Genomic DNA, 26,037 nt, shown 5'->3' with positions numbered 1-26,037 from the left:
AGATGGGCCAGGAACAGGGTTAGCGACAAAGCTACAATCTTGATTCAGGGTCCATCCAGGAGGCAGAGATGTGGCTGCAGCCAGACACACCTACAGCATAGCTAAGGAAGGGTTGATGGTCCTAGACTGAGCTTAAATGGGCCATGTGGAGTGATCCAGGTGAGGCTGGTCAGGGCCATTAAGACCTATTAGTGGCCTCAAGGTCCTGGCAGCTTCTTGGTGGAGTTGGGAAGTAATAGCAGGAAGGCTGAGTTTTGGCCATGAATTAACAGAATAATACTAATGAGAGGGTGAATCTCTGTAAGAGGAGTGATTCTTTCCGAGAAGTTGAGGAACTCATTAAGACTCCACTGATAAGGGCTGTCCTATGCCATTTAACCCTTCCTTTTGCTTTCCAGATTGAAAGAACTAAACACAAACCTCACTTTCTGAATCAGCTGAAATACCCGCTTCACATGATAGTAAGTTTTCAAGGATCCACAGCTTCCCAAGTAGAGGAAATACAGTTTCTAATATATGATGACACAAAGTACTTAAAGGGTGGCTACAAAGACGATGGAGGCTCTCTCTTCACAAGGAGACATATGGAGAAGACAAGGGGCAACAAATACAAGTTGCACTGGAAGAGATTTCATCTCAACACAATAAATTTTTCACAGTAAGAACAATCATTCACTGGAACAACCTCCCCAGGGACGTGATAGAGTCCCCGTTGCTGGAGGTTTTCAGGATACAATTGGACAGGGTGCTCAATAATCTCATTTAGGTTCCATTTCCCACAGAAGGTTGGACTAGATGATCTTTTGAGGTCCCTTCCAACCTGAGCTGTTCTATGATGATTGTATGAAGTGCCACCAAAGTAATAAACACTACTCCATGTGTGTGTGCGCACAGGTATGTGCACTCCAAGGTGAATGATACTTATGTGTGAGTCTTTCATCTTCTTGTTCTCAGCATTTACATTGGCTCTACGGATTGGACTGCGTCTAAACAGCTCATCTCGCATATTGTATGTGTGTAAGTATTTAAGAGAGTAAAAAAGACTTTCAGTGGAAAACAGCCCACTTAGAGGAAACAAGGTTATCTTAGCAAAACATCATTAGATGTACTCAGCTACTTTCTGCAGAACGAGTCTTGGGTTTGAAGTCTTGAAAGTCCTTGATTCCAAATTTATAATGTTCCATGGGTACAAGGAAGGTGGTCATGACAGATAAGTGCATCTTTGCATGTAACTTTCACAGAATCACAGAATCAATGAGGTTGGAAAAGCCCTCTGTGATCATCGAGTCCAACCATTGCCCTGACACCACCATGGCAACTAGACCAGGGCACTAAGTGCCATGGCCAGGCTTTTCTTAAACCCCTCCAGAGATGGTGACTCCACCACCTCCCTGGGCAGCCCATTCCAATGTCTAATAACCCCTTCTGAGAAGAAATACTTCATAATGTCTAAGCTGAACCTCCCCTGACGAAGCTTGAGGCTATGTCCTCTTGTCCTATCGCTAGATGCCTGGGAGAAGAGGCTGACTCCCACTCCGCTACAACCTCCCTTCAGGTAGTTGGAGACTGCACTAAGGTCACCTCTGAGCCTCCTCTTCTCCAGGCTAAACACCCCCAGCTCCCTCAGCCGTTCCTCGTAGGTCAGACCCTCCAGACCCTTCACCAGCTTGGTCGCCCTCCTCTGGACTCGCTCCAACACCTCAACATCTTCTTGAAGTGCGGGACCCAGAACTGGACACAGTATTCAAGGTGCGGCCTCAAGACTCTATTTGTAGAGATGTGAGTGAGCAACTGCAAGGGAAAAACTAGACATTCTCCTGAAGCAGCAGTATAAAAAAAGATCACCAAACAGAGCTTGCCAACATTTTTCTGCCTGTTCCAGCCGGCCATTCGGTGATGGCGATGTCTGTACTCCCACGTTGCTGTTCCAACAGGGCAGCCCCACTTGTAAGGATATGAGAATAGCTCTGCGGTGAGATGAGTCAGCCCAGGGGTATCGATTTCTGACGGCAGCCAAAAATAGCTGTTCAGAGAAAGAGTGTCAAAAACTGGATGAGTATATTATGAGCCTTCCCTGCCAAAATTTTTCGAGCTCTGGCAAAGAAAATCACAGCTGTTTGACAGAGCTCCCTCTTTCTAGTGTTGCAGGCTATTGAGCACAAGAAAAAAAAAGAGCATGTCTCATTTTTGAGGAACATTTATGGATGAGCACCTAGCTGCAGGAGGGTGTTACCGCAGATGACCTCTCCTCAGAGGTGAGTGCACCTCTTTATCCTGGCTGAAGAGGCTTATGTTCCTAATGGAAACAGGTCCAAAGTGAGGTCTTACTTCCCCTCAGGCTTCCAAAAGTTTGAATGAACCTTTGGCACACCTCATCCAGCACTGACACCTCATCAAAAATGCATCATGAAACAAATGCAGACACTGAGCCCTAATTCCTGCAGTTCAAACAGAGGAAGTTAAAAAAAAAACCCAAACGTATTTGCTGAATCCTCTGCAGTTCCGTCAGAAGCTCTTCTGACTCCTTGAGGTGTCCGTCTTGGATCCAGGCAGATGGGAAAGAGGTGAATACTTGGTGCTAGGGGAAATTATCTAGACTATCTGTCCCACCGCTGCCTTCCCACCCCACTGGCCCTTGGCAAGTCATTTGACCAAATACAGGTATTTATGCTCCTCTTTCCAAACAGAGAGATCAGTCACTCTCTAGAAACGCTGATTCCTCTGAGCTGAATATGGAGGAAGTGGTGTTTCCCTTCTGCTCTGAGAATAGCTGTTTTCCCTGATAACTATACAGAAAGTTAGTAGCTTACACCTAGATGAAGGGTCTGGAGGGTCTGACCTCCGAGGAACGGCTGAGGGAGCTGGGGTGGTTTAGCCTGGAGAAGAGGAGGCTCAGAGGTGACCTTAGTGCAGTCTACAACTACCTGAAGGGAGGTTGTAGTGCAGTGGGAGTCGGCCCCTTCTCCCAGGCAACTAGTGATAGGACAAGAGGACACAGCCTCAAGCTGTGCCAGGGGAAGTTCAGGTTGGACATTAGGAAGCATTTCTTCTCAGCAAGGGCCATTAGCCATTGGAAGGGGCTGCCCAGGGAGGTGGTGGAGTCACCATCTCTGGAGGGGTTTAAGAAAAGCCTGGACATGGCACTTAGTGCCCTGGTCTAGTTGCCATGGTGGTGTCAGGGCAATGGTTGGACTCGATGATCCCAGAGGGCTCTTCCAACCTCATTGATTCTGTAGATTACTAACTTTTGTACATCTGAGGAGGATTTCACCTTATCAGATGTATCGGATTCTGCATCTCATGATGTCTTCAGACCAAAATTGGAGTATTGGTGTGTTTCACAGAATCACACAGAATCACAGAATGTTAGGGATTGGAAGGGACCTCGAAAGTTTCACCCTCACAGAAGTCATTTGGCTCAAAATAGGAATAACTGGATAACATTCCATGTTTAGACAATCCTCTAAAAACTCCACAAATCTATTAAAATAGTTGTTTTTTTAAGTTTTGAAGTGTAACATACAGTTCACCAAGTCTTGAACAGAGAATAGGCAATTTTAATAACTTTTACTACAACTACAATTAATTGTTTATGACTTAAATACTTAAAATTATACTTGGTCTTGTGCTTACAAGAAGTAATTGCAATGTCACCTCTGGGACCACTTCCCTTTGGCATTTAAAATTAGTTATGGTGTCTCAAAAGGGAAATTTTGAAATGTTATTTCAATTCTTCCACTACTTTGCTATCAGTTTATGAGTTAAAATCTTTGTGAAGGACCAAGCCACTCCACATTTATTGCTTACCTACAAATATCTAACATTTCTTGAGATTGGGGACGGTGCCTGCAATTTTCTTTTGTGTGTTCTGCTATCAGTATTCCCGTTGTTGGATGAGTTTCGACCTTCTTGCAGATTTGATATTTTCAGGTACAGAAAAAACATTCTTTAATTTTACAAATCTTGAACCGAGATGTGTCAGGATGATTTCAAGATATTTTGGTCTATATATAGGAATTCACATAGGTCCAAGGTATGTTTGTCCCTGCTGATAGATATGCCATGATAAGATAATGGTTTCTCTAAGAAACCTCTTCCAGCCTTGAGCACAGCAAAGTCTACTTTTTCTCACCTATAAAACCTAAATTACTCTCATCCTTCAAATTGCTTTGAAATCAGAAGATGTAAAGTTCAGAGCTCGTGCTATCTACTAATGGCAAGAATATAAGGAGAGGATTTTCAGAAGTAGATAAGTGATCTAGAAGCACAGATCACAAGTCCATGGAACTTCTCATGAGCCACTTGGTCTCAGCTACACCAAAGTATTTAGAAAACCAAAGCCTATAGAAAATCCCCCTCTTGTTATTTATACTATTGCTAGAGTAAATTTCCCTTCTTGCTCCCAGAGGCTTACAGTTTTCACATCCTGAAAGATGTTTTTTAATGTGGTATGATAGTAATCAAAAACATTACCACAACTGGTTTATTGAAGGCAAAATGTAATTGCTCTTTGCCTACGCAGTGTGGTTATGTAAATCATAAATGCCTAAACAGAGTCAGAAGTTGAATGTAGCTGTTTATGTTGGCACAGGCTTTAAAATGATGGTGAATATATGTGCTTAAATGAGAGAAAGATGTCTCTGAAGTTCTACGTCCATCTTAATAAAGATGCTGAATTTCATATTATTCAGATTCTTATAGTTGACATCATAACTGATAGAGTCCACCTAGTCTAGAGAGTTCATGTCTTGAATATGAATTGGATTAATCTCATTAAACATCAGGGATCAGACCCATCTCACCAAAATTTAGGTGTTTCTATATGAGCTGATTGTTCCATTTGCACAGGTGCCAGTGAAAAGCTAGTTGATACAAGTCTTCTGCTGCTCTTTTATCATATGTGCTTGTCCCATACAGATGTCTTGGATACTGTAGTGTACCTAAAATGGCAAGAGGCGCCGATGCTTCGGCACCTTAATCCTTCCTTTCAAGTCAGGAGGGATGCACCTGCCTTCACTGACTAGGAGGTGGGTGCTGAGCACTCTGGGCTCCCTGGGCTGCAGTGGAGACACTGGGGTATTGACGTGTGATGACGCCATCTCACCTACCTAAGACAGCAATCTTGGGCTGAGGCAAACTGCCTCCTTGAATTGAGCTGTTTAGGATTATTTCTTAACCTCCCCTTCCAGAACAGTTTCTGGTTTGGAAAGATGCTTCATTTTGCAATACTCTCCCTGGACAGCATAATTGCTCGTTGAGGTTGTGAGGGTCTGCTTGGTCTTAAAAACACAGGATAGGATTCAGTTTCAGGTTAAGGCATCAGATTTAGGCATCTACATATAAACATTTCTATTTAAGTTATACATCTAAATTTCTGTCATGAGTGAGGAATAAACCAGGAGTCAAAGTTAAGTCCAGAAGGCTACTCAGGTTCTCAGGAACAGCTGAGAAGTTGAGATCGCTAAAGTTATCACCTACTAGCTGGTCATCTGAATCACCCTTTAGAGTCCATTGACTGTATCAACTAGGCATCCAAATAATTTGTTCAGCTGTAGCAGTTTGGTACCACTTGAGACATGCTGGTGTGACCTGTCATTTGTCCAATTTTCATTCCAGAGGAGCACAAGCCCTCCAACATCCCTGCATCAAATGTGACGGCCGCCTTCAGATGTCTCAGATACTCTACAGCATATCAAGTGACATTTATTAGTGTCTTCCACAGCATTATTAATGTGGGTGTTCTGCTACTCTCCTTTTACTGCATGAAAACTCAGGATCCAGCAGCTGTGACCATATACTACTCGTAGTAAAGCCTTAAAACATCTTAGACAATACTGTGTAAAGACAGAATGTGAACAGTAAGAGCTATAGTAATGAGAACACCATAAGATCCTAGAAATACTTCAAGGTGGTTGGACATATTTAATTTGTTAGATCTGGTCTGTGTGCTGAATTTTGGCTTTACTGCAGGAAAAGGATACAGCTGTGTGGATATTTGTCCACAAGAGTAGATCTGTGTCATAATGAGAGTGTCTGAAGGATTGTTCCACTCCAGAAGTCTGTTTCGTTTTCCTTTCCTTGTTAAGAAAGGATATGGAGAACTGTGATTTTAACACAATCTTTTGAGGTAACATTGAATTTTGATTTTCTAAAGAGAATAGTAACTCTGTTGGGCATTAAAATGTGTATAAATTAGGCATTCTTCTGTTAAATCTGTGTAATTAGACTGCAACCAACATGAACAGGGGCTCAGCTAAATGTACCGTGAGAAAGCTTTCTCAACATTGTCTCATTTCTGTGGTCACCATAATAGATAATATAAAATGGATTATATGTTGTGTCTGGTACATTATTTTCCACAGCAGATTCTCTCCCCTTCAGAAAGAAATATAAGCTCTTTTTACACTTGTCTTGCAACAGATTTGAGTTGACTTTTTGACTGTTTCTTATCTTGACAGTTAAACCACTGGAATAATAATGGCCAGGGAAAACCAAAGCGTGGTGACAGAATTCATCTTTCAAGGCTTCTCCTCCCAGCCAAGGACACAGACTGTTCTTTTCATAGTGTTTCTGTTTTTTTATCTGTTCACAGTTGTTGGGAACATCATGATCATTACAGTGATCAGAGCTGACTGCCAGCTGCAGTCACCCATGTACTTTTTCCTTGCCAACCTTTCCTTCTTAGATATCTGCTACATCTCCACCAACATCCCCCAGATGTTGGTGAACCTCTTGACCAAGAAGAGGACCATTTCCTTCTCTGGGTGTGCAGCTCAGATGTTTTTCTCTCTGGCTTTTGGCATGACAGAGTGTGTGCTGCTTGGGATCATGGCCTATGATCGATATATGGCAATATGTCACCCCTTGCTCTACACCACTGTCATGAACAGGAAGGTTTGCACTCACATGGTCGTGGCTTCCTGGACCAGCAGCCTGCTGAGCTCCATGGTCATCAACAGCCTCACCTTGCATCTGCCCTTCTGCGGGCCTGATGTCTTGAACCATTACTTTTGTGAAGTGCCAGCATTGCTGGCCTTGGCCTGCGCCGACACTGCCCTCATGAAGTTGGTCATCTTCATCTTCAGCATTCTCATACTTTTCATCCCCTTTCTTCTGATCATCACCTCCTATGCCCGTATACTTTCTGCCATCTTGAAGATTCAATCTGCACATGGGCCATCCAAGGCCTTCTCCACCTGTGGATCCCACCTGACAGTGGTCACCATATTCTATGGAACAGCCATCTGCATGTACATGAATCCTAAGTCAAGGCCTCCACAGGACAGGGACAAGGTGGTTGCAGTGTTTTACACCGTTGTAGCCCCAATGCTGAACCCCCTCATCTACAGCCTCAGGAACAAGGACATGAAGCATGCCCTGAGAAGGGCAATGAATAGACCCAAATCCTTGTTTATTTAAAGGCTTTTCAGGGATTGATAGTGTTGCATTTAGTTCTACGAGTTCAAACAATACTCAGATGATTATTTATGTACCTGCAATCGTCTTAGATTTATTTTACAAAGACTGAGATGAAATAATAAATGTGCTAAATTCAACAGCACCTAAACAAAAAGGTGCTACCATGATTTCTCTTCAGACCTGAACATTTCTCAACCTCTGTTATGTTGGTTAGCAAACAAAACTGCCATCTTCTCCAAGAAAGGCTGCAGTTGTTTGCCACCAATATTTATCCCCTTATGCTGTGAGCATTTTCTCAACCGTTTCCCTAACCTGATTTGCTTCCCCTGTAACTGATTTCTGCCCCTCTTAATTCCTGTTGCATTTCAGTCCAACTCTGGGTCCTCATGGGCCAAGATCCTTCAAGTTTATGTTGTCATGTGGACAGCTGACAGTAGATTATTTTGTTTTCTGATTTGAGTAGGGAGTAATCAGACATGACTATCAGAGATGGGTTTTCTTTCTGTAACACAAAGACAGATCCTTAGGTTTTAAGTAACCCAGGCAAGATGAAGAGTATTTCAGACCTCCCAAACTTACTGACAATTAAACTAACCCTTTTAAAGATGTGCTTTGTACTCACATTCATGCAACACAGGTGTTTTTGCTCCCCACCTACTAGCTTTCTCAGTCCTGGACAACTGTGCATCCTCCCTTCTGTGGTGTGGCTTTATTTTTTACTCAGTGACATGATAGCCAAAATCTGGATGGTTTTGGATGCCATATCTGAATCCCCCACTGACTACAGAGGGAGAACACTCTCCACAGACTGATCAACCTTCCTTATGTAGACATATTTTGATGACTAAAGTTAGATGGAATAATTCAAGCTTAGAGAAACCCACAGAAAGTCCTTCCCCAATGGACTTCAAAGTCTAAATAAACCAATGCTTGAAAAGAAAGCAAGAACCAACCCCTATGACATCTAAGACACATACAGCCAAAGCAGGTAGAGCATCTTTAAAGCCAAAATCTTGTCTTTCCCCTTTAATTTTGTGGTCCAAACTGTTCTGGTCTAAGAAATATCCTCCAGCCTTGTCTCTTTTTCATTCTGCCTGTCAAATAACCATCACCAGAAGCACCTGAGGAAGGATCAGAAAAACTAGATCAAGCATCTGGAAAGTTATAACAAAACACAGTGGGACACAGTCATCTTTCTGATCTCTAAAGATGAGAGTCCTCTCACAAGTTTTTAAAAATCTGTAGTGAAGCATCTAAGTCTAAGCCAGCTCCCAAGGCTCTGAGGTGGTTCGCTGGGCTCCTTGTATAGTGGGCAGAGAAACTCATCCCATGCTACAGTAAGTGTCTCAGAAAAGTCCCAGTGAATTATGTATAAACGAGGGAAGAAGAAGAATCACATTCACTAAGTCAGGGAGTTAGACATAAGTTTGTTTGCTTGATATCAAGCAGCAGGGCAAAAAGTTCCTTAACCTGGCTGAAGTGGAGGTGGAAAGGCTTCAGAAGGGTATTGAGAGGGCACATCAGTGGAGAGCACAAGGCATACCCCCAGCTGGATTGCCAGATGCAAGCCTGGAAAGGATTCCTCACTATTTTCCAAACTGCTGGACAAAACTGCTCATTCAGAGTCAGCGTTAGACTGAGGGAAAGCTGTCCAAATTCTACAGCCATAATAAAGGCATGTCAAATCCAAACTGCTGTCAGGACAGTGCTGATTCATGTGTGAATGGAAGACTAAGAAAGCAACTGTCACCTTAATATATTGCTTTTTTTACAGAAAAGGGAAGTAATGAAATTGATATGCTTGAATAATGTGCTTGAAAAAATGTAAAACATAAATAAGCTGTTACAGGCATCTGTGATCTGGTGCTTGTTTCTGTGTTTCTGCCTCTCCATCAGTTCAGGAAAACTGGCTTTTAGACACCTGTTTTAAGATTATTCAGAACAATCAGTTTTTAGTCTACCAGAGTTAGGCAGGATGGATTTCAGCTTTTATAGCTGCAAGTACACCTGTAACCTTGCAGGTATGCCAACACTCCCCACCCCACCCACTATGACTGAGGTTTAACACTACACCTAAAAATAACGATTATCCCAGATATACAAATTTGTAATTACAATTTTGTGGTGTAGGTTCTTTTTTTAATGTTTGCCAACACAAACCAACCAACTGTAACAGGCAGGATTTGTACTGACGTGGTTTCCTCTGCAAGCTAGCAGAACGTGGAGTCCCAGCAGAAAGTAAAGGAAGTTTTGTTGAGCGTGATTGGTACTTCTTGTCCCTGCCCAAGGAAGATCACACCAGAGACTAGAAAGGTGTTTTGAGGGAGATGGGCACATCCTGACCCTCCCTGGAGGTTGAAGTGTGGAAAATGCAATTGGTGAACAAATGTCACTCATCAGCCAGTGTCCTACGCAGCAGAAGCGTGCTTACACCCATCCCACACAGGGAAGGACCAAACTAAGGGATGAATTCATCCCTGGCTCTTGACACTGCTATGAAGCACCAACATCTGGAGGTAGCATTCATGGGTCTGAGCCCAGACACCCACCCCAGAGAGACAGTTCTGGGCTCTCTTGCAGCTCACAGCAGGGCAAATGGCTCCAGCTGCGGCTCTTGCCTTCCTAGCAAGGGCAGGGAGAGGAGAAAGCTTGTTTAAGTGTTGTATCTTCAACTACACCCTTACTCTTATGCCATGTAAGATATAAAATGTATGAGGACAAACTCCTTGCTTGGGTTTTTGGGCAGATTGCTGTCCCCTGGGGGAAGGTCACATGCCAGATGTCTGTGCCTACTGCTATATGCCACTTTTGAGGGTGGCCAGGGGAAGGGTTTGAGTCTGACATCTGGCAGAGGTCCTTGCTGGTGTAGGACGTATTGCCACTTTGGTGAACAACTCATTCTTCACAGCCCCAGCAGAGACATGCTATGCTGGCAGATATTCCTGCTGCTCAGCACCATCCCAGACCAAGACCCTCCAGCCACCTACCAGGAGCATTAGTTAGCCTTGAATGATGTCAGCTGAGCAAGCCCAGAATTGAGTTTGGAGTTGGTGGGCTGTGTACTGGAGAAGTCTGCATCTCCTGCAGAGCCTCCTGGGATAGTGTAAGGGAGCCCTTGGACAGATGAAGCCTTTAGCAGGTAAATACAAAGATAAATGCAAAGATATTTAGTGCAGAGTAAGCCAGAAAAGGGGAAGTGTAGCCAGAACCAGACACCAGCTTTTTCCCAGACCAACCCAGGCTTCCACCACACCTAATAGACTCCACTTTTAAAATATTCTTCCCACGACTAAAATATAGGGAAGATAAGGCAAAGATAAAGTATCACATTAGTGAAGGCAAACAAATGCATGTGAACTGTACATGTAGGGAGAACATGCAGTTTCTTAACCCTTAACAAAGACCAAGTAAGAGGCCTTGTCTAGCAGTAGGTGGAGGCAATAGTCATAACATGACCCACTGGAAGCCTCTGAGCAGGCCTGAACTCCAACATCAGCTAAGTCATTAAATCTATTTCCATCACAAATTACACTTCTCCCCTTCCAAAACAAGGAACTCCCCTGGGGTCTCACCACCCAGCAGTCATCAGCTTAACAAGCTCTTCTGGGCATCATGAAGAAGCCTCTAACGGTCTTGAAAACTTCTTAGAGAGTTCATAGTAGACCTACCTCATTGTTCCTAACAAGGCCCTGGGGGACAACTTCACAGACACTAAGGAGAAGGAAACTTTCTTTGTTAAAGGCAATGAGCACTTCTAAGGCAGTTTAGTTTATCACAACTACTCCACACCTTGAAGTTGGTGATTGGAGAGTTTATGAATTGACATACACCTTTCCAGTCTTCCACGGGGTTGGTACAGAAGTTACCACTGGAGTTTGAAAAATAACAGATCTGTGCATCACACCACCAGCAGCTGAGAGAGCAGCTGCCCCTGGCCAACAACTTCTGGTTGGCAGAAGTCACTCAGCACCTTGCAACAAGTGCTTAGGACACCACAAGGTGTCCTTCAACAGCCACAGCAGATGATGAACCAGATTCAGGGTTCATCCAGGGGGTCCAGTTAGAAACAAAAGGTGATATGGATAGAGACAAAATATAAAGTACATATATTTGCCCATCCAGGAATAAAACTATCTACAGCACAGGTCCAAGGTCCATCCAGGAGCAGCCAGGCACACCTATATTGTAGCACAGGGAAGGCCCGAAGGCCCCGTAAAATGGAGGATCCTAGTCCATGGGAGGGGGTGAGTGGGCATGTGGTGGGGCAAGAAAATGCCAGGTGAGGTTGATCAGGGCCACTACAACCTATTGCTGCCATCCGGGTCCTGACCCACATGAACTACCCCAGTTCATGGATGCTAAATGCGCTGGTGGTTCTCAGTTGCTTTCTGCTGCTTGAGGGGCTGAAGTCTGTGAGATGATCTCCTCCATACCCAGCTCTATCAGTAAAAGCATGGCTTGATCTGCAGCCATCCAAGGCTCACCCTGACACTTGCCCTCCATCTCCTGCCCTTGCACACATCAAAACATAGTCCTGTCTGCTGCTGCATTGCAGCCTTGCATCTCCCTCAGACATGCTGCTGCTTAAAAACAATTCACTTGATAGCATATTAAATAACATTATGTCTCCCTTTAGCCCACACCCAGGGCTAAACAATCACCAGTTGTTCTATCACCCAAGACCCCTCCCCAGCTGAGAAAGGGAATGGGGAAAAGGAGGGAGACTTGTGAGTTGAAATTTAAACAGATTTAATAAAATAAAAAACCTAATATAAATACTAATATAAAAGACACAAAGTTATACTCAGCCCATAAAGTGGTGGCAAGTTCCTCCAGGGATCACAACTCTTAAGAAGACAGAAGAAAGAGGGAGAAGAGAGCAGAGCAAATAACCCCCTCCCCAGCAAGCTTTCCACTTTATAGTGAATCTGACATTAATGTTACAGAATACACCTGTGGGCCAGCCTGGGTCAGCTGCCCTGGATTTAACTGGTAATGGCCTTCATCACCAGCCCACAGCTGGCCACAAACTGAAACAACATGGAACAGAACTGATTCTATAAATTTTATCCCTGCAAAACCAGGACACATTAATATGTTAAAAATGCTAAATGTTGTGAAAAATGCTGTCAGTCCTAGTGAATACACTGTTCATGCAGGCCAACGTCTTGGTAGGCTTGGGGGAGTTCACAACCTCTCACTTAGACTGGGGAAGGGGACATTAGCACCTTATTTCTCTTAGAGAACCTCTTGGTATCGAGCACCTGCCTGAATCACCGGAGAGGTGGTGCATGGCGTGAGCTCATATAGGATATGAAGTTGTACAGTTGTGATCCTGGAGGCTAGGGGTGGTCAACAAATAAGTTCACAGAATCACAGAATCAACCAGGTTGGAAGAGACCTCCTGGATCATCGAGTCCAACCGTTGCCCCTACACCACCTTGTCAACTAGACCATGGCACTAAGTGCCATGTCCAGTCTTTTCTTAAACCCCTCCAGAGATGGTGACTCCACCACCTCCTTGGGCAGCCCCTTCCAATGGCTAATAACCCTTTCTGTAAAGAAATTCTTCCTGATGTCCAACCTGAACCTCCCCTGGCGAAGCCTGAGGCTGTGCCCTCTTGTTCTATCGCTAGTTGCCCAGGAGAAGAGGCCAACTCCCACTTCACTACAACCTCCCTTCAGGTAGTTGTAGACTGCACTAAGGTCACCTCTGAGCCTCCTCTTCTCCAGGCTAAACACCCCCAGCTCCCTCAGCCACTCCTCGTAGGTCAGACCCTCCAGACCCTTCACCAGCTTGGTCGCCCTCCTCTGGACTCGCTCCAACACCTCAACATCTTTCTTGAAGTGCGAGGCCCAGAACTGGACACAGGATTCAAGATGCGGCCTCACCAGTGCCGAGTACAGAGGGACGATCACTTCCCTAGACCGGCTGGCTACACTATTACTAATAGAGGCCAGGATGCCATTGGCCTTCTTGGCCACCTGGGCACACTGCTGGCTCATGTTTAGCCGGCTGTTGATCAGCACCCCCAGGTCACTTTCCACCGGGCCGCTTTCTAACCACTCTCCCCCCAGCCTGTAGCGCTGCACGGGGTTGTTGTGGCCGAAGTGTAAGACCTGGCACTTGTTCTTCTTGAACCTCATGCCGTTGGTCTCGGCCCATCTATCCAACCTGTCCAAATCCCTCTGAAGGGCCTTCCTACCCTCCAGCAGATCGACACTGCCACCCAGCTTGGTGTCATCTGCAAATTTACTGAGGGTGCACTCAATCCCTACGTCTAGATCATCTATAAAGATACTGAACAGCACCGGCCCCAGAACTGAGCCCTGGGGAAGACCGCTAGTGACCGGCCGCCAGCAATGTTAATGCAACATTTTATGATTCAGACTAAAAATATTCAGATACATAAGTTTGTTCAGAATTAATAAAACTTCATATTTTATCGTGGCTTTTAAAGTATTCTCCATTTAGTACTGCACATTAAAATTCATGCTCCCTCAGCCTATGCACCAAGCATTCTGGAAATACGGTTTGCAGTCAGACTGCTTAACAAAAATGGAAAATAGAAACAAACAGTTCTGGTTAACCAAAAAAGAGTGATGGTTCTAAGTAAATATTTTGATGGGAATTCTAACTACTGCACCCTGGTTGTGCTACCATTCAGAGAGACCTGGAAAGGCTGGAGAAATGGGTCAAGAGGGACCTCAAGGAGTTCAACAAAGTCCTGCACCTGAGGAGGAATAACCCCAGGCACCAGTAAAGGCTGGAGGTTGACCAGCTGGAAAGCAGCTTGGCAGAGAAGGGCCTGGGTGTCCAGAGGGACAGCAGGCTGACCATGAGCCAGCCCTTGGGGCAAAGAAGGTCAAAAGCCTCCTGGGCTGTATTAGGAAAAGCATTGCCAAGCAGGTCAAGTCAGTGAGATGACACCTGGGGTGCTGTGTCCAGGTCTCAGTGCAAGAGAGACAAGGATATGCTGCAACAGGACCAGTGAAGGGCGTTAAGGCACTAGAACGTCTCATACCAGGAGCGAGCTCAGATAGTTCAGACTGGAAAAGAGAGGGGGGAAATCTCAAGGGGGGATCTTATCAGTGAGTGTAAAAACCTGTTGGGGGCTAATAAAGAGAACAGAACCAAACTCTTCTCAGTGGTGCCCAGTGAGAAGACAAATTGAAATACATGAAACTCCATTTAAACATAAGAAAAATCTTTATTCCTGTAAAGGTGATCAAGCACTGAAAACCCAGAAAGGTTGTGGGGTCTCCATCCTGAAAGATATTCAGAGTGGACACGTTCCTTGGCAGCCTCTCTGGTTGACCTGGCTTTGAGCAGGTGGTCGGACCAGGTCATCTCCAGAGGTCCCATCAAACTTTGGCCATCCTGTGATTCTGTGTGAAGATCCAGATCGTCACCATCTCTGGCCCATAGACTCACCTTTTACTTTGTTTTGCACAGTGGCATCATGGTTATTGCGTGGGAGGTAGAGTAACTGGGCAAGAAGTTTGTACAAGAGACGAGACCGATGTAGCTATGTTAGTGGGCACGGTTTGAGAGCAGACTATTTTTTCACCCGTTACATATGAGATGCCAAATGGTTTTGGAGGCAACAGTCTGAGAGACCTACATGAACCGTTCTCCTTAGAGAAAAAAAGGAAAATAATATAACATGAGATTGTCTTTCAGAAGTCCATTTTCCTCCTGATAAAACTACTAAGGGCATGCTTCACCTCTGTGTTTCTCAGGCTGTAAATCATGGGGTTCAGCATGGGGACTATAATGGTGTAAAAGATGGATGCGATTTTCTTGCTCTCCAGTGAATGCGATGAAGTGGGTTGCAGGTAATTAAAAGTAGCAGACACATAGAAAATGATGACGGCTGCCAGGTGGGAGGCACAGGTGGAGAAGGCTTTGCGCCTGCCTGCAGCAGAGCCCATCCTGCCCACGGCCACCACGATGCAGGCGTAGGAGGTGAGGATAAGCAGGTTGGTGGTCATCATGTTGAAACCCACAAACACAAACATTAAACCCTCATTGAGGCGTGTGTCGGTGGAGGCGACAACAAACAGGGGTGGCCCATCACAGTAGAAGTTGTTGATGACCAGGGGGCCGCAGAAGGACAGCCGGAGCAGGGCGCTTGTGTGCACGATGGCATTCAGCAACCCTGCAAGGTAGGACCCAGCAACCAGGCTCGTGCAGGTGCCAGGAGACATGACAATCTCATAGAGCAGGGGCTTGGAGATGGCCACATACCGGTCATAGGCCATGGCAGCCAGCAGGTAAATCTCAGCTGTGGCAAAAACAGCGTAGAAATAAAACTGTGAGAGGCAGCCAGCAAAAGAAATGGCTTTGTTTTCTCTTGGAAGGTCCAGCAGCATTTTGGGGCTGATGGTGGAGGAGTAGCAAATGTCTAAGAAGGACAAGTTACCGAGGAAAAAGTACATGGGGGTGTAAAGCTGGGGGCTGACCCTGATCAGGGCGATCAGGCCGAGGTTTCCTGCTAACGTCAGTATGTAGGTACCCAGGAAGAGTGCAAAGAGCATGGGCTTCAGTTGTGGGTGCTCTGTGAGTCCTGAGTAGGTGAACTGAGTCACCTCGGTGCAGTTCTCATCAGCCATTTTTACATCACTGCAGAGAGAGATGGAGGGAAGAGGGTGAAAAAATTCCTGATGCAATTTCCACTTCATAAATATCAATGTAAAAAGTTGACACCGTCATTGAATTTAAATGGAGAAGAAAAAGATGTAAGAACTGCTGGTTTTTTTTACTTGCAACGACAGTGCCACCTCTGGAAGAAACTTCAGCAGTTCTTAGAAGTTTTTTTCCTTAAGTCCCTAACAGAAAACAGTTTGTCACAACCTCTCCTTTGACCTATGATTCCCTTCCAGTTTCAAGTCTCATATCTGCATAAGGATTTTTTTTTGGCACAGTGAAGTGTTTCATAAATATCCCGTCCACAGTTGTGACCATGTAACCTTATTCACACTGACAATTTTTCCTTTATTTCAAACATCTAGTTCATTTCAAACATCTTAAGGCTACAGTTAATACAAGGTCCCATCACAAAGTGAAAGCATAACTTGGAATTTAGCATCCTGGGGGAAAGAATCAATCAAGAGAGAATAATCTCAGCATTTCTACAGAATGACATTACTTCTCTATAAAGAAGCTTTCATCGTTCAACCTTCCTCAAACAGCCTCAGAGATACCTAGAATTTTATACCTTCCGAACCCCCTTGCAGTATACTAAGACATACCTTAAGCTCTCATTTTCATAGGCTTTAGAAAGGAGTTTCCAATGTGTAATAGAGTGCCTACATGTTCCTCCAACTCGGTGCGTGATACAGTCCTTGTCTTACACTCCAACTAATGTCTTCCTTGAGAAGTTCTCAATATCATTATCAGAAAATATGCTTGCTAAGATTGGAGTCAGACACTTCCACAGGACAATTCTATCCATCTGAAATAGCCCTCAGATATTCGAGGTGAATTATCACTTGTAGTTGCTTACTTCTTGCACTTAAAGAAAGGGTAGATGGACAGCATGGAGCTGCACTTATGAAGTTTGGGTGTGTAGATTTATGTTAAGATCCCTAAGAGGAGAAAGGTCTGCACATAAAGCAAAGGAATGAATGATCTAAGGTATAACCAGGCACATGTAACCATTGAAACAATGCTGAGGAAGAATACTTAGTGAGAGCAGGTGGCCTTTGTATATTATGTGACCCTCAAGTGAAGGTCCAGAGTAAGTAAGGACAACTTAACTGGGGGGAATGAGACAAGAGAATGGAGCAGCCATGCCAACGAGAGAAAGTTACACTCTTTTGCAATTTTATGTTGGTGTCAAATATTGCCCACACCATCTACAGGAGCAACGGTCATGTCCTGCTACCTACAGGTACTTACAAAGCCCCATTTCTCCACACATCCTCCGAGAGAAACTAAGTGTGATGAACCCAGGGATGGTTGTGCATTTGGATGAGGCAAGGGTGACATACTAGGCTTGGGATATTCAATCCCACCAGTGACTAAAGCTCCTTCTTACAGATTACACTAGTCATGTTTATTCTCTCATTCATTCATGTCTCTTCTCCTGCAGCTCCTGGAGGGGATGCAGTGAAATACACTTGAAGAATATGTGTGCAGACTGCCCTTTGTCAGTGCACATTCTGGTTTTGAGGTCTCCATTATTGTGAGAATGGTGATCAGTGCCAGATATTGACACCTGAACAGGCGTTTCCAACAATTATGATTTCAAACCTCCCTCAATTCCTCATCCTGTTCATATACATTCGAGTCCTCTGCAGTCTTCAGCCAGACTTGGGACTTCAGACTCTTATGCCATTTATCTGGATATCAGTTTGTGTTTATTATCTACTGTGATACTCACATTCCTTGTGAATTCATGTGTAAAAGCGTTATTCGATATGCACTGTCATTTTCCTCCTCTTCTTTTGCATCTCTGCTGCATTCTTTATCACTAGGTTCTTAACAAGATCCTTAGTTTTCCTACCTTACATCAGAGCTTCTGCAGTTTTTCACAGTTCTCCTCCATCCCAGTGAAACCGCAGCCAGGTAGGATCATCAAGCAGGTGTTGATGGAAGATTCTGTCCACGCACAATATTATTTAATCGTTAACAGAGACTCATGAGGACAGTCAACACCTTACCATACAGCATGACTGTGTATCAGAAATTCACCCACCCTCTCTCATGTCAAAGGTCTCCTGTGTTATTTGCAGACCCACACTCAGCCATTATTACGCTGAAGGCAAAAACCAGGCTCCATCGGTCTTTATGAAACCAGAATGATGTCCCATTGATCCCATGCTCACGGGATAAATCACCATAGCCTCTCTAGGGCACCTGGAAAACAGAGTGAGATTTCCCCAAGGGCATCCTGCAGGGATTTCTCTCTGAAGTTTATGTTTGGGGAATTTGTCAGAACATCAGAAATAGTATGCGCAGAGGATAAGCAATTCTACTTATGTACTTTGCAAGCAAAAAAATAAGCACAAGATGATACATTTTTGTAGAAGGATTTGAATCGGAAGAACTTTTTCTTCCTGTGTTTCTGGAGAATAAATTACAGTGACTGTTTATTAATGTGTCAGTTTAGTGAAATCACTGTTTATCTTTGCAGTGGCCAGTTAAGTGAAACGTACTTTTGTTTGCACTGCATTTGTTGGTTAAAGTGGATGTATATATATTAAAGAAAAAGCAAACGAAAATACAGAAATCAATTTGCTGTTATATTCTCACTTGTCTGGTTTTGCGATCGTTGGAAATACATCGTGATCCAACAGCCCAAGAGAGGTGAGGCTGCTGCCGCTGCATGTCCCCAGGTCCAACCTGTGGTGAGGCTGAAGATGTATTCCCAGCGGACGTGCACACACAGAGCACACATACACACTACATGTGTACATGTATGCATATCTATGTATATACATACACGTATATACGTGGCTGGCCACACAGATCACAGACAAACAGCTCCCACATGAACACAGATAGCACCAATGGCCTCATCCTGCTCCCCTCTCTGGCAAAGCAGGACGTAAATCCACTAGTGAGAATATATATATATATATATACACACACACATATGTAAAAGGTGGATCCTCCAGCAGCTGAGCTCAGACACACAATCTGCCCAGTAGCTGCCCCTGGATCCCAGTCTCCCCAGTTGCTGACACCTGGACATACAGGCTCCCGAGGCTGCAGCCCTGCTCCAGTTGCTGGTACAGACCATCACGCTGGCCAGGACTTTCCAGGTCCCAATAGCCGACCCACCTGATCTGGAGAGCTGCTCCTCATGGCTCATGGTGATGGGTTTCACAACTGGACACTGGAGCTGATGGCTCTGCTGGGACAGCTCGGGGAGGGGCCCGGACAGGGTGGTCGTTCCTTGCAAGTCCTTGATTTGGGTTCCCACCTGCTGCTGTGCATCCTTGTGCTCCTCTGGCTTGTAGAGGTGGGCTTGTGATGGGCTTGTTTGATGCTCTCTGCTCACAGCTGTGGTCATTGGTATGAGGATCAAGCTCTGCTTTCCCCACAGCATGCTGCTCTCCACATTTTATATACAGTTATGTGATGGTAACTCAAGTGTGAAGAGCATGGAGGGCAAAATAGAGAGAGTTGTTCCTCCCAGAATTGTAACACCCAGCAACAGGATCAGCTTCCATCCTGCCAAAGGAAGTTGTCGGCCATCAGGGCAACTTCACCACCTGGGGCAGGGGCTGGCCTCACCACGCTGAGGACAGGAGGCGGCCCCGTGCTGCATAAAACACCTCATCCAGCCAGACAAGGTCACACTGCAGCAGCCTGGGGCATCCCTCGCCTGCCTGGTGGCCCCCACGACACCGCGCTCCCGCCTGGTGCCTGTCCGCTTCTAGGGGCCCCATGCCCAGGGAAGAGGGCGGCCAGGCATCCCTGGAGGCCAGCACCCTGCCCAGCACGTCCTGCAGGTCTGGTGATGGCGATGAGATAGCAGGACCTGGAGGAGCTGGTGGAGCGGGGCCACCTGCCCTGCCGTGGCTGCAGCTCCTCCAGGTCCCCTGAGAGCCTCATTCCCTCTGAGGACCCAAGAGAGATGGGCCTGACTCGAGATGGAGGAGCCCCCATGGAGAAGACTTCTGACCACTCCCTCGGACATGTTTGTGAGGGCAGAGCCTCTTCAGCCCTGAAGATGCACATTGCCGGTAAAGGACTGGAAATACAGCGGGGCACCCTGCCCGTGCCAGCACAGCTGTCCCAGCAGTGAGTGGCACAGCAGCAGGGCCGCCATGTCCTGCTAAAGATCATCTGGCCGGGGCAGAGCCAGCCCTTGCCACAGCACGGGCTGTGCCCCTCGCTGCAGGCAAACACAAAAGCCATTGTGGACAGCATCAAAGAGAAGGAAGTGCGGAGGCTGTGGGGGCACCCCAACCCCACCAAGCAGTCCCTGGCCCCACCGGTGCCGTGCCCCCCACTGCCGCTCCCTCCCCAGATGTGCAGCTCCCCCAGCAGTACAGCGTGTGGTGGCCCAGGGACACCAGCCAGTGCAGCGAGGCACACAGGAGAGGAACAGCAGGAGCCGCACAGCTGGCACGGCTCTGAGGAGAATCAGCCCTCATGGACCAGAGCCCGAGCCATTCATACAGGCATCAGCCCTGTGAAACATGGTGACCAAGAGGCTCCTACGCCTGGACAGAGACCTGTCACCATGGGACAAGGAGTGCCTGTGGAGTTCTGGTTTAGCAATGACCCCCTCAGCCCTTCCCAGCCTGGACAATGGGGCAGCAGGACCAGCAGCAGGACCGGCAGCAGGATCAGCTTCCATCCTGCCAAAGGAAGATGTCGACCCTCAGAGCAACTCCACCACTGAGGGCGAGGACCAGGCCGACGTTGAGGACACGATCTGGCCCTGTGCTGCAGCACCTCTGGTCATCTCAAGGCTGAGGCTGAGCCAGGAGGTGCGCAGCAAACTGTGGATGCACACAGCAAGAAAATGCCTGGAGATAAAGATGCAGTGGTTCCCCGTGGTAGTGCTGCAGTCCATGGAAATGCTGCATCGGTCCCTGCCCAGACTGGGGAGGGCTGGGGCTGGGCCCCTGGAGCCACGCAGAGCCTCTTCCCCTGTGCTGCATCCAAAGCACCTTGTCCAGCCAGATCAGGACACGCTGCAGCAGCCTGGGGCATCCCTTGCTTGCCTGGTGGCCCCCACGACACCGCGCTCCCACCCGGTGTCTGTCCCCAGCTTAACAATCTCCAGCCCAGAGGAGACCCCCAGTCAGTACAGCCCGTCCTGGCAGCAGCACAGCAGTGACCCTGTCACCAGGGGCTCATCCCACCTGCGCCCAGCCCAGGATGCCCAGGACACTGCAGCGGTGCCGACTGGCAACACCCTCCGCGCGGTCCTGGACAAGATCTTCCAGCGGTGAAGGGCATCCTCATCCTCAGAGAGCTCTTCCCCTGAGCACAGCTGCCATGCTGTGGAGTGTCAGGGCCAGGCCTCCTGCAGCTCCAGCTCTTCCAAACATCGGTCATTGTGTAAATAAACATGTTGTTTTGTTCCCCAGAGCTGTGTGAGGTGGTGTTGGGGAGGGGAAAGGGCAGGTGGGCTCAGGGGCACTGGGGAAGCTGTACTGCCTGGGCAGGAGGACGAGGCCGTGAGGATAAGCCTGGGCAAGGTGGCTGCTCCTCCGGGAGCTCCTCCTCAGCTTTGCAGAGATTCCCAGCAGGTCCGCAAGGTAGCACCAAGATGGCCACAGCAGGGCTCAGCACGTAGCCTGAGGCTACGACACCCCGAGAAGCCAGAGGCGGCAGCGGAGAAGGGCTCGGGACGCTGCTCACGACGGGGGTGAGCACTGGTGTGATGCGGGGCTGTGATGTCACAGAGGTGTCCCCACCCACAGGTTTGTGACCTCAGAGCAGCATCAGTAGAAGACACGTGCCACCATCTCACAGCTCCCAGTGTGGCCGTGGACTCTGCACCATGAAGAACAGCAGCTTTCTTCTCATCCTCAGCCTCAACATCCTGGCTAATGCGGCCATCCTGCTTGCCATCAAATATTGCCTACAGGTACAGTGTGTCTGGGGGCCAGGGGGGCCGCTTGGGACCAGAGCTGGCAGGGCTGGCCCCAGGTGGGTGACTGTGCCACACTCCTGTTCCCACAGTGTGATGGATGGAGACGGCGATGCTGGAGAGGGAGGCGGCGAGCGGTGGCACCAGGGCCACGTAAGTCCCCTACGAGTCCCCCTGGGGCTGCCCAGGTGTGTCCCCAGGCCAGGCCAGGGCCTCTCAGAGCATCCTAGCCCTGGTGCGGAGCAGCTTGGCTAGAAGGTCCCTGGGTGGTCCCAGTGTCCCCGGCCCCCCATGGCTCAGGAAATCCCCCTTGGTTTGCAGGTGGTCCCGTGGGCCCTGCGTGTGGGCGCTGGCTCTGCAGACCCGGCTGTACCTGCTGCATCAAGGCCGACCAGGAGCTGCAGCAGCTGGTGCTGTTGGCATCGGCTGGGACACGTCGGCTTGTTCCCCAGAGCTGTGTGAGGTGGTGTTGGGGAAGGGAAAGGGCAGGTGGGCTCAGGGGCACTGGGGAAGCTGTGCTGCCTGGGCAGGAGGACGAGGCCGTGAGGATAAGCCTGGGCAAGGTGGCTGCTCCTCCTGGAGCTTTGCAGAGATTCCCAGCAGGTCCCCAAGGCAGCACCAAGATGGCCACAGCAGGGTCAGCACGTAGCCTGAGGCTACGACACCCCGAGAAGCTGGAGGCGGCAGCGGAGAAGGGCTCGGGACGCTGTTCGCGACGAGGGCCGAGCTCCAAGGCCCAAAAGGGGCGTCCCGGCCTCCTCAGGGAGCAGTGAGCTCCGTCGGCAGGCAGGCCGGGATTCCTCCCGCGCCGGCGCGCAGCCAGGAGCCGACCCCAGCAGAGGTGCCGCAGCCCGGCTGGGCCCAGGGCCTGGCAGCACACCCTGCCGAGAAGGGAAACGCAACGCTTGGCCCCAGCCCAACGCCTGCCGGGGCAGGGCAACGAGCCCAGGGACACAGGAGGCCCCTGAGGTGGTGGCTGTGCTGCTGCTGAGGGGCACCCGGACGGTGGCAGTGGGACAGTGGCAATGCGGGTTGTCTCCAGCCCTGGCAGTGGCAGCGAGCAGGGCCAAGCCCACTCATGCAGTGGGGCTACAAACAGGATTTAATGGCATTCCAGCAGCGATCAGTCTGGCCCTGCTCCTTCCCTATCATCTTCCCACCCTCGTCCCTCCCAGAGCCACTTCCGTGGCTCCTCATCCTTACAGGTGCGGTGGGCACCCATGGGCCCTTCACCCTCTTGCCCATCCGCTTCCCCAGAGCGATGGAGGGGAAGGAGGAGGTGCGGGGCTGGGGGTCTGTGGCAGGTCCCACTGTCAGAAGCCGCCTGGCCGCGGCCCTGGGCTGCAGGTGGCCCTGCCTTGAGCAGGGCGACTTGGAGCAGGTTGGTCCTGGCCCATCTCAGCCAGGCTGTGATTCTGGGACTGGGATTCCTGACCCGCTCACGGGGATGGGAAGCTGCCAGTGCGCAGCAGCAGGATGCCCAAAGCCCTGGGCCCCTGCGCTGGGTGCCTGCACTGCCGGGTGGTACCTGCAGCGGGGGTGAGCACTGGTGTGATGCGGGGCTGTGATGTCACAGAGGTGTCCCCACCCACAGGTTTGTGACCTCAGAGCAGCATCAGTAGAAGACACGTGCCACCGTCCCACAGCCCCCAGTGTGGCCATGGACTCTGCACCATGAGCAATGGCAGCGTTCTTCTCATCCTTGTCATCCTGTTCCTGGATGCTGGAGCCATCCTGCTCGCCACCGGCCATTGCCTACAGGTACGGGGTGTCTGGGGGCCAGGGGGGCCGCTTGGGACCAGAGCTGGCAGGGCTGGCCCCAGGTGGGTGACTGTGCCACGCTCCTGTTCCCACAGGATGGACTCTGCAGCATGAGTGACTGTAGCTCTCTTCTCGGCCAGGGCATCCTGTTCCTGGCTGCTCAGGCCATCCTCTTCGCCATTGGATATTGCCTACAGGTACGGGGTGGCTGGGGGCCAGGGGGGCCACTTGGGACCAGAGCTGGCAGGGCTGGCCCCAGGTGGGTGACTGTGCCACACTCCTGTTCCCACAGTGTGATGGATGGAGACGGCAATGCCAGAGATGGAGGCGGCGAGCGGTGGCACCAGGGCCACGTAAGTCCCCTACGAGTCCCCCTGGGGCTGCCCAGGTGTGTCCCGAGGCAAGGCCAGGGCCTCTCAGAGCAGCCTAGCCCTGGTGCAGAGCAGCCAGCTGGAAGGTCCCTGGGTGGTCCCAGTGTCCCTGGCCCCCCATGGCTCAGGAAATCCCCCTTGGTTTGCAGGTGTTCCCGTGGGCCCTGCGTGTGGGCGCTGGCGCTGCAGACGCGGCTGTACCTGCTGCATCAAGGCCGACCAGGAGCTGCAGCAGCTGGTGCAGTCGGCATGGGCTGGGACCGGGGCCTCAGCCACGCTGGATGCTGGCACCTGGCGGGCGGCATGGCAGGACCTGGAGGAGCTGGTGGAGTGGGGCAGCCTGCCCTGCCGTGGCTGCAGCTCCTCTGGCTCCCCTAAGAGCCTCCATCCCTCCAAGAACCTGAGAGAGATGGGCCTGACTCGAGATGGAGGAGCCGACGTGGAGAAGAATTCTGCCCCCTCCCTCGGACCTGCGTGTGTGGGCAGAGCCTCTTCAGCCCTGAAGATGGACAATGCCGGTAAAGGACTGGAAATACAGCAGGGGACCCTGCCCGTGCCAGCACAGCTGTCCCAGCAGAGAGTGGCAGAGCAGCAGAGCCGCCGTGTCCTGCCGAAGCTCATCCAGCCGGGGCAGAGCCAGCCTTTGCCACAGCGCGGGCTGTGCCCCTCGCTGCAGGTGAAGTCGAAAGCCATTATGGAAACCATTGAGAAGGAAGTGCAGAGGCTGTCGGAGGACCCCAACCCCACCGAGGAGTCACTGACCATGCGGATGCCAATGCCACAACCGCTGCTCCCTACCCCGGACCAGAAGCTCCCCGAAGACTACAGCATAAGGTGGCCCAGGGCCGTAGGACCAGCCAGTGCAGTGGGGCACCCTGGAGAGGAACAGCAGGAGCTGCACAGCTGGCACGGCTCTGAGGAGGAGGCAGCCCTCCCCGCAACGGAGGAGGTTGCGGCAGGCCTCCGGGCGGTGGAAGAGGCGGTGGCAGCCCTCCGGGCAGCGGTGGAGCGGGTGCAGGCAGCCCTCCGGGCAGCGGCGGAGCAGGTGCAGGAAGCCCTCCGGGCAGCGGAGGAGGAGGCAGCCCTCCAGGCACTGGTGGAGGAGGCAGTGGCAGCCCTCCGGGCAGTGGAGAAGGAGGCAGCGGCAGCCCTCCGGGCAGTGGAGGAGAAGGCAGCCCTCCGGGCAGTGAAGGAGGAGGCAGCCCTCCGGGCACTGGAGGAGGAGGCAGTGGCAGCCCTCCGGGCACTGGAGGAGGAGGAGGAGGCAGCCCTCTGGACAGTGGAGGAGGAGGCAGCCCTCCGGGCAGTGGAGGAGGAGGCAGCCCTCCGGGCACTGGAGGAGGAGGCAGCCCTCCGGGCACTGGAGGAGGAGGCAATGGCAGCCCTCCGGGCACTGGAGGAGAAGGCAGTGGCAGCCCTCCGGGCACTGGAGGAGGAGGAGGCAACCCTCTGGACAGTGGAGGAGGAGGCAGCCCTCCGGGCACTGGAGGAGGAGGTAGTGGCAGCCCTCCGGGCACTGGAGGAGGCGGAGGCAGCCCTCCGGGCAGTGGAGGAGGCGGAGGCAGCCCTCCGGGCACTGGAGGAGAAGGCAGCCCTCCGGGCGATGGAGGAGGAGGCAGCCCTATGGGCGGCGGCGGAGGGGGCAGCCCTCCGGGTGGCAAAGGACTGGCATGGGGCAGCAAGACCGGGGGCAGGATCAGCTTCCATCCTGCCAAAGGAAGATGTCGACACCAGGGGCGAGGTCCAGGCCGACGTTGAGGACAGGATCTGGCCCTGTGCTGCAGCACCTCTGGTCATCTCAAGGCTGAGGCTGAGCCAGGAGGTGCGCAGCAAACTGTGGATGCACACGGCAAGAAAATGCCTGGAGATAAAGATGCAGTGGTTCCCCGTGGTAGTGCTGCAGTCCATGGAAATGCTGCATC

At 49.7% G+C, this 26,037-nt stretch overlaps 2 protein-coding genes across 2 annotated transcripts; one reads left to right on the top strand and one right to left on the bottom strand.

Moving 5' to 3' along the window:
* Positions 1 to 6,477: 6,477 nt before the first annotated feature.
* On the top strand, positions 6,478 to 7,419 carry LOC137662375 (olfactory receptor 2D2-like). The gene has a single exon (XM_068398731.1). It carries the CDS (start codon positions 6,478 to 6,480, stop codon positions 7,417 to 7,419), a length of 942 nt encoding a protein of 313 aa, XP_068254832.1.
* A 7,680-nt stretch (positions 7,420 to 15,099) lies between these two features.
* Positions 15,100 to 16,047, bottom strand: LOC137662893 (olfactory receptor 5J3-like). Its single transcript, XM_068399625.1, has one exon. It carries the CDS (start codon positions 16,033 to 16,035, stop codon positions 15,100 to 15,102), a length of 936 nt encoding a protein of 311 aa, XP_068255726.1. The 5' UTR covers positions 16,036 to 16,047.
* Between the last annotated feature and the right edge of the window lie 9,990 nt (positions 16,048 to 26,037).

Source organism: Nyctibius grandis, chromosome 4 (genome assembly GCF_013368605.1).
Source record: "Nyctibius grandis isolate bNycGra1 chromosome 4, bNycGra1.pri, whole genome shotgun sequence".
NCBI lineage: Eukaryota > Metazoa > Chordata > Aves > Nyctibiiformes > Nyctibiidae > Nyctibius > Nyctibius grandis.
Note: the sequence above shows the minus strand (reverse complement) of the source record. Positions and strands in the feature narration are given on the sequence as shown.

Bases quoted from the DNA above. Each gene is read 5' to 3' on its own strand.
- LOC137662893 (XM_068399625.1), bottom strand. From the start codon at position 16,035: ATGGCTGATGAGAACTGCACCGAGGTGACTCAGTTCACCTACTCAGGA.
- LOC137662375 (XM_068398731.1), top strand. From the start codon at position 6,478: ATGGCCAGGGAAAACCAAAGCGTGGTGACAGAATTCATCTTTCAAGGC.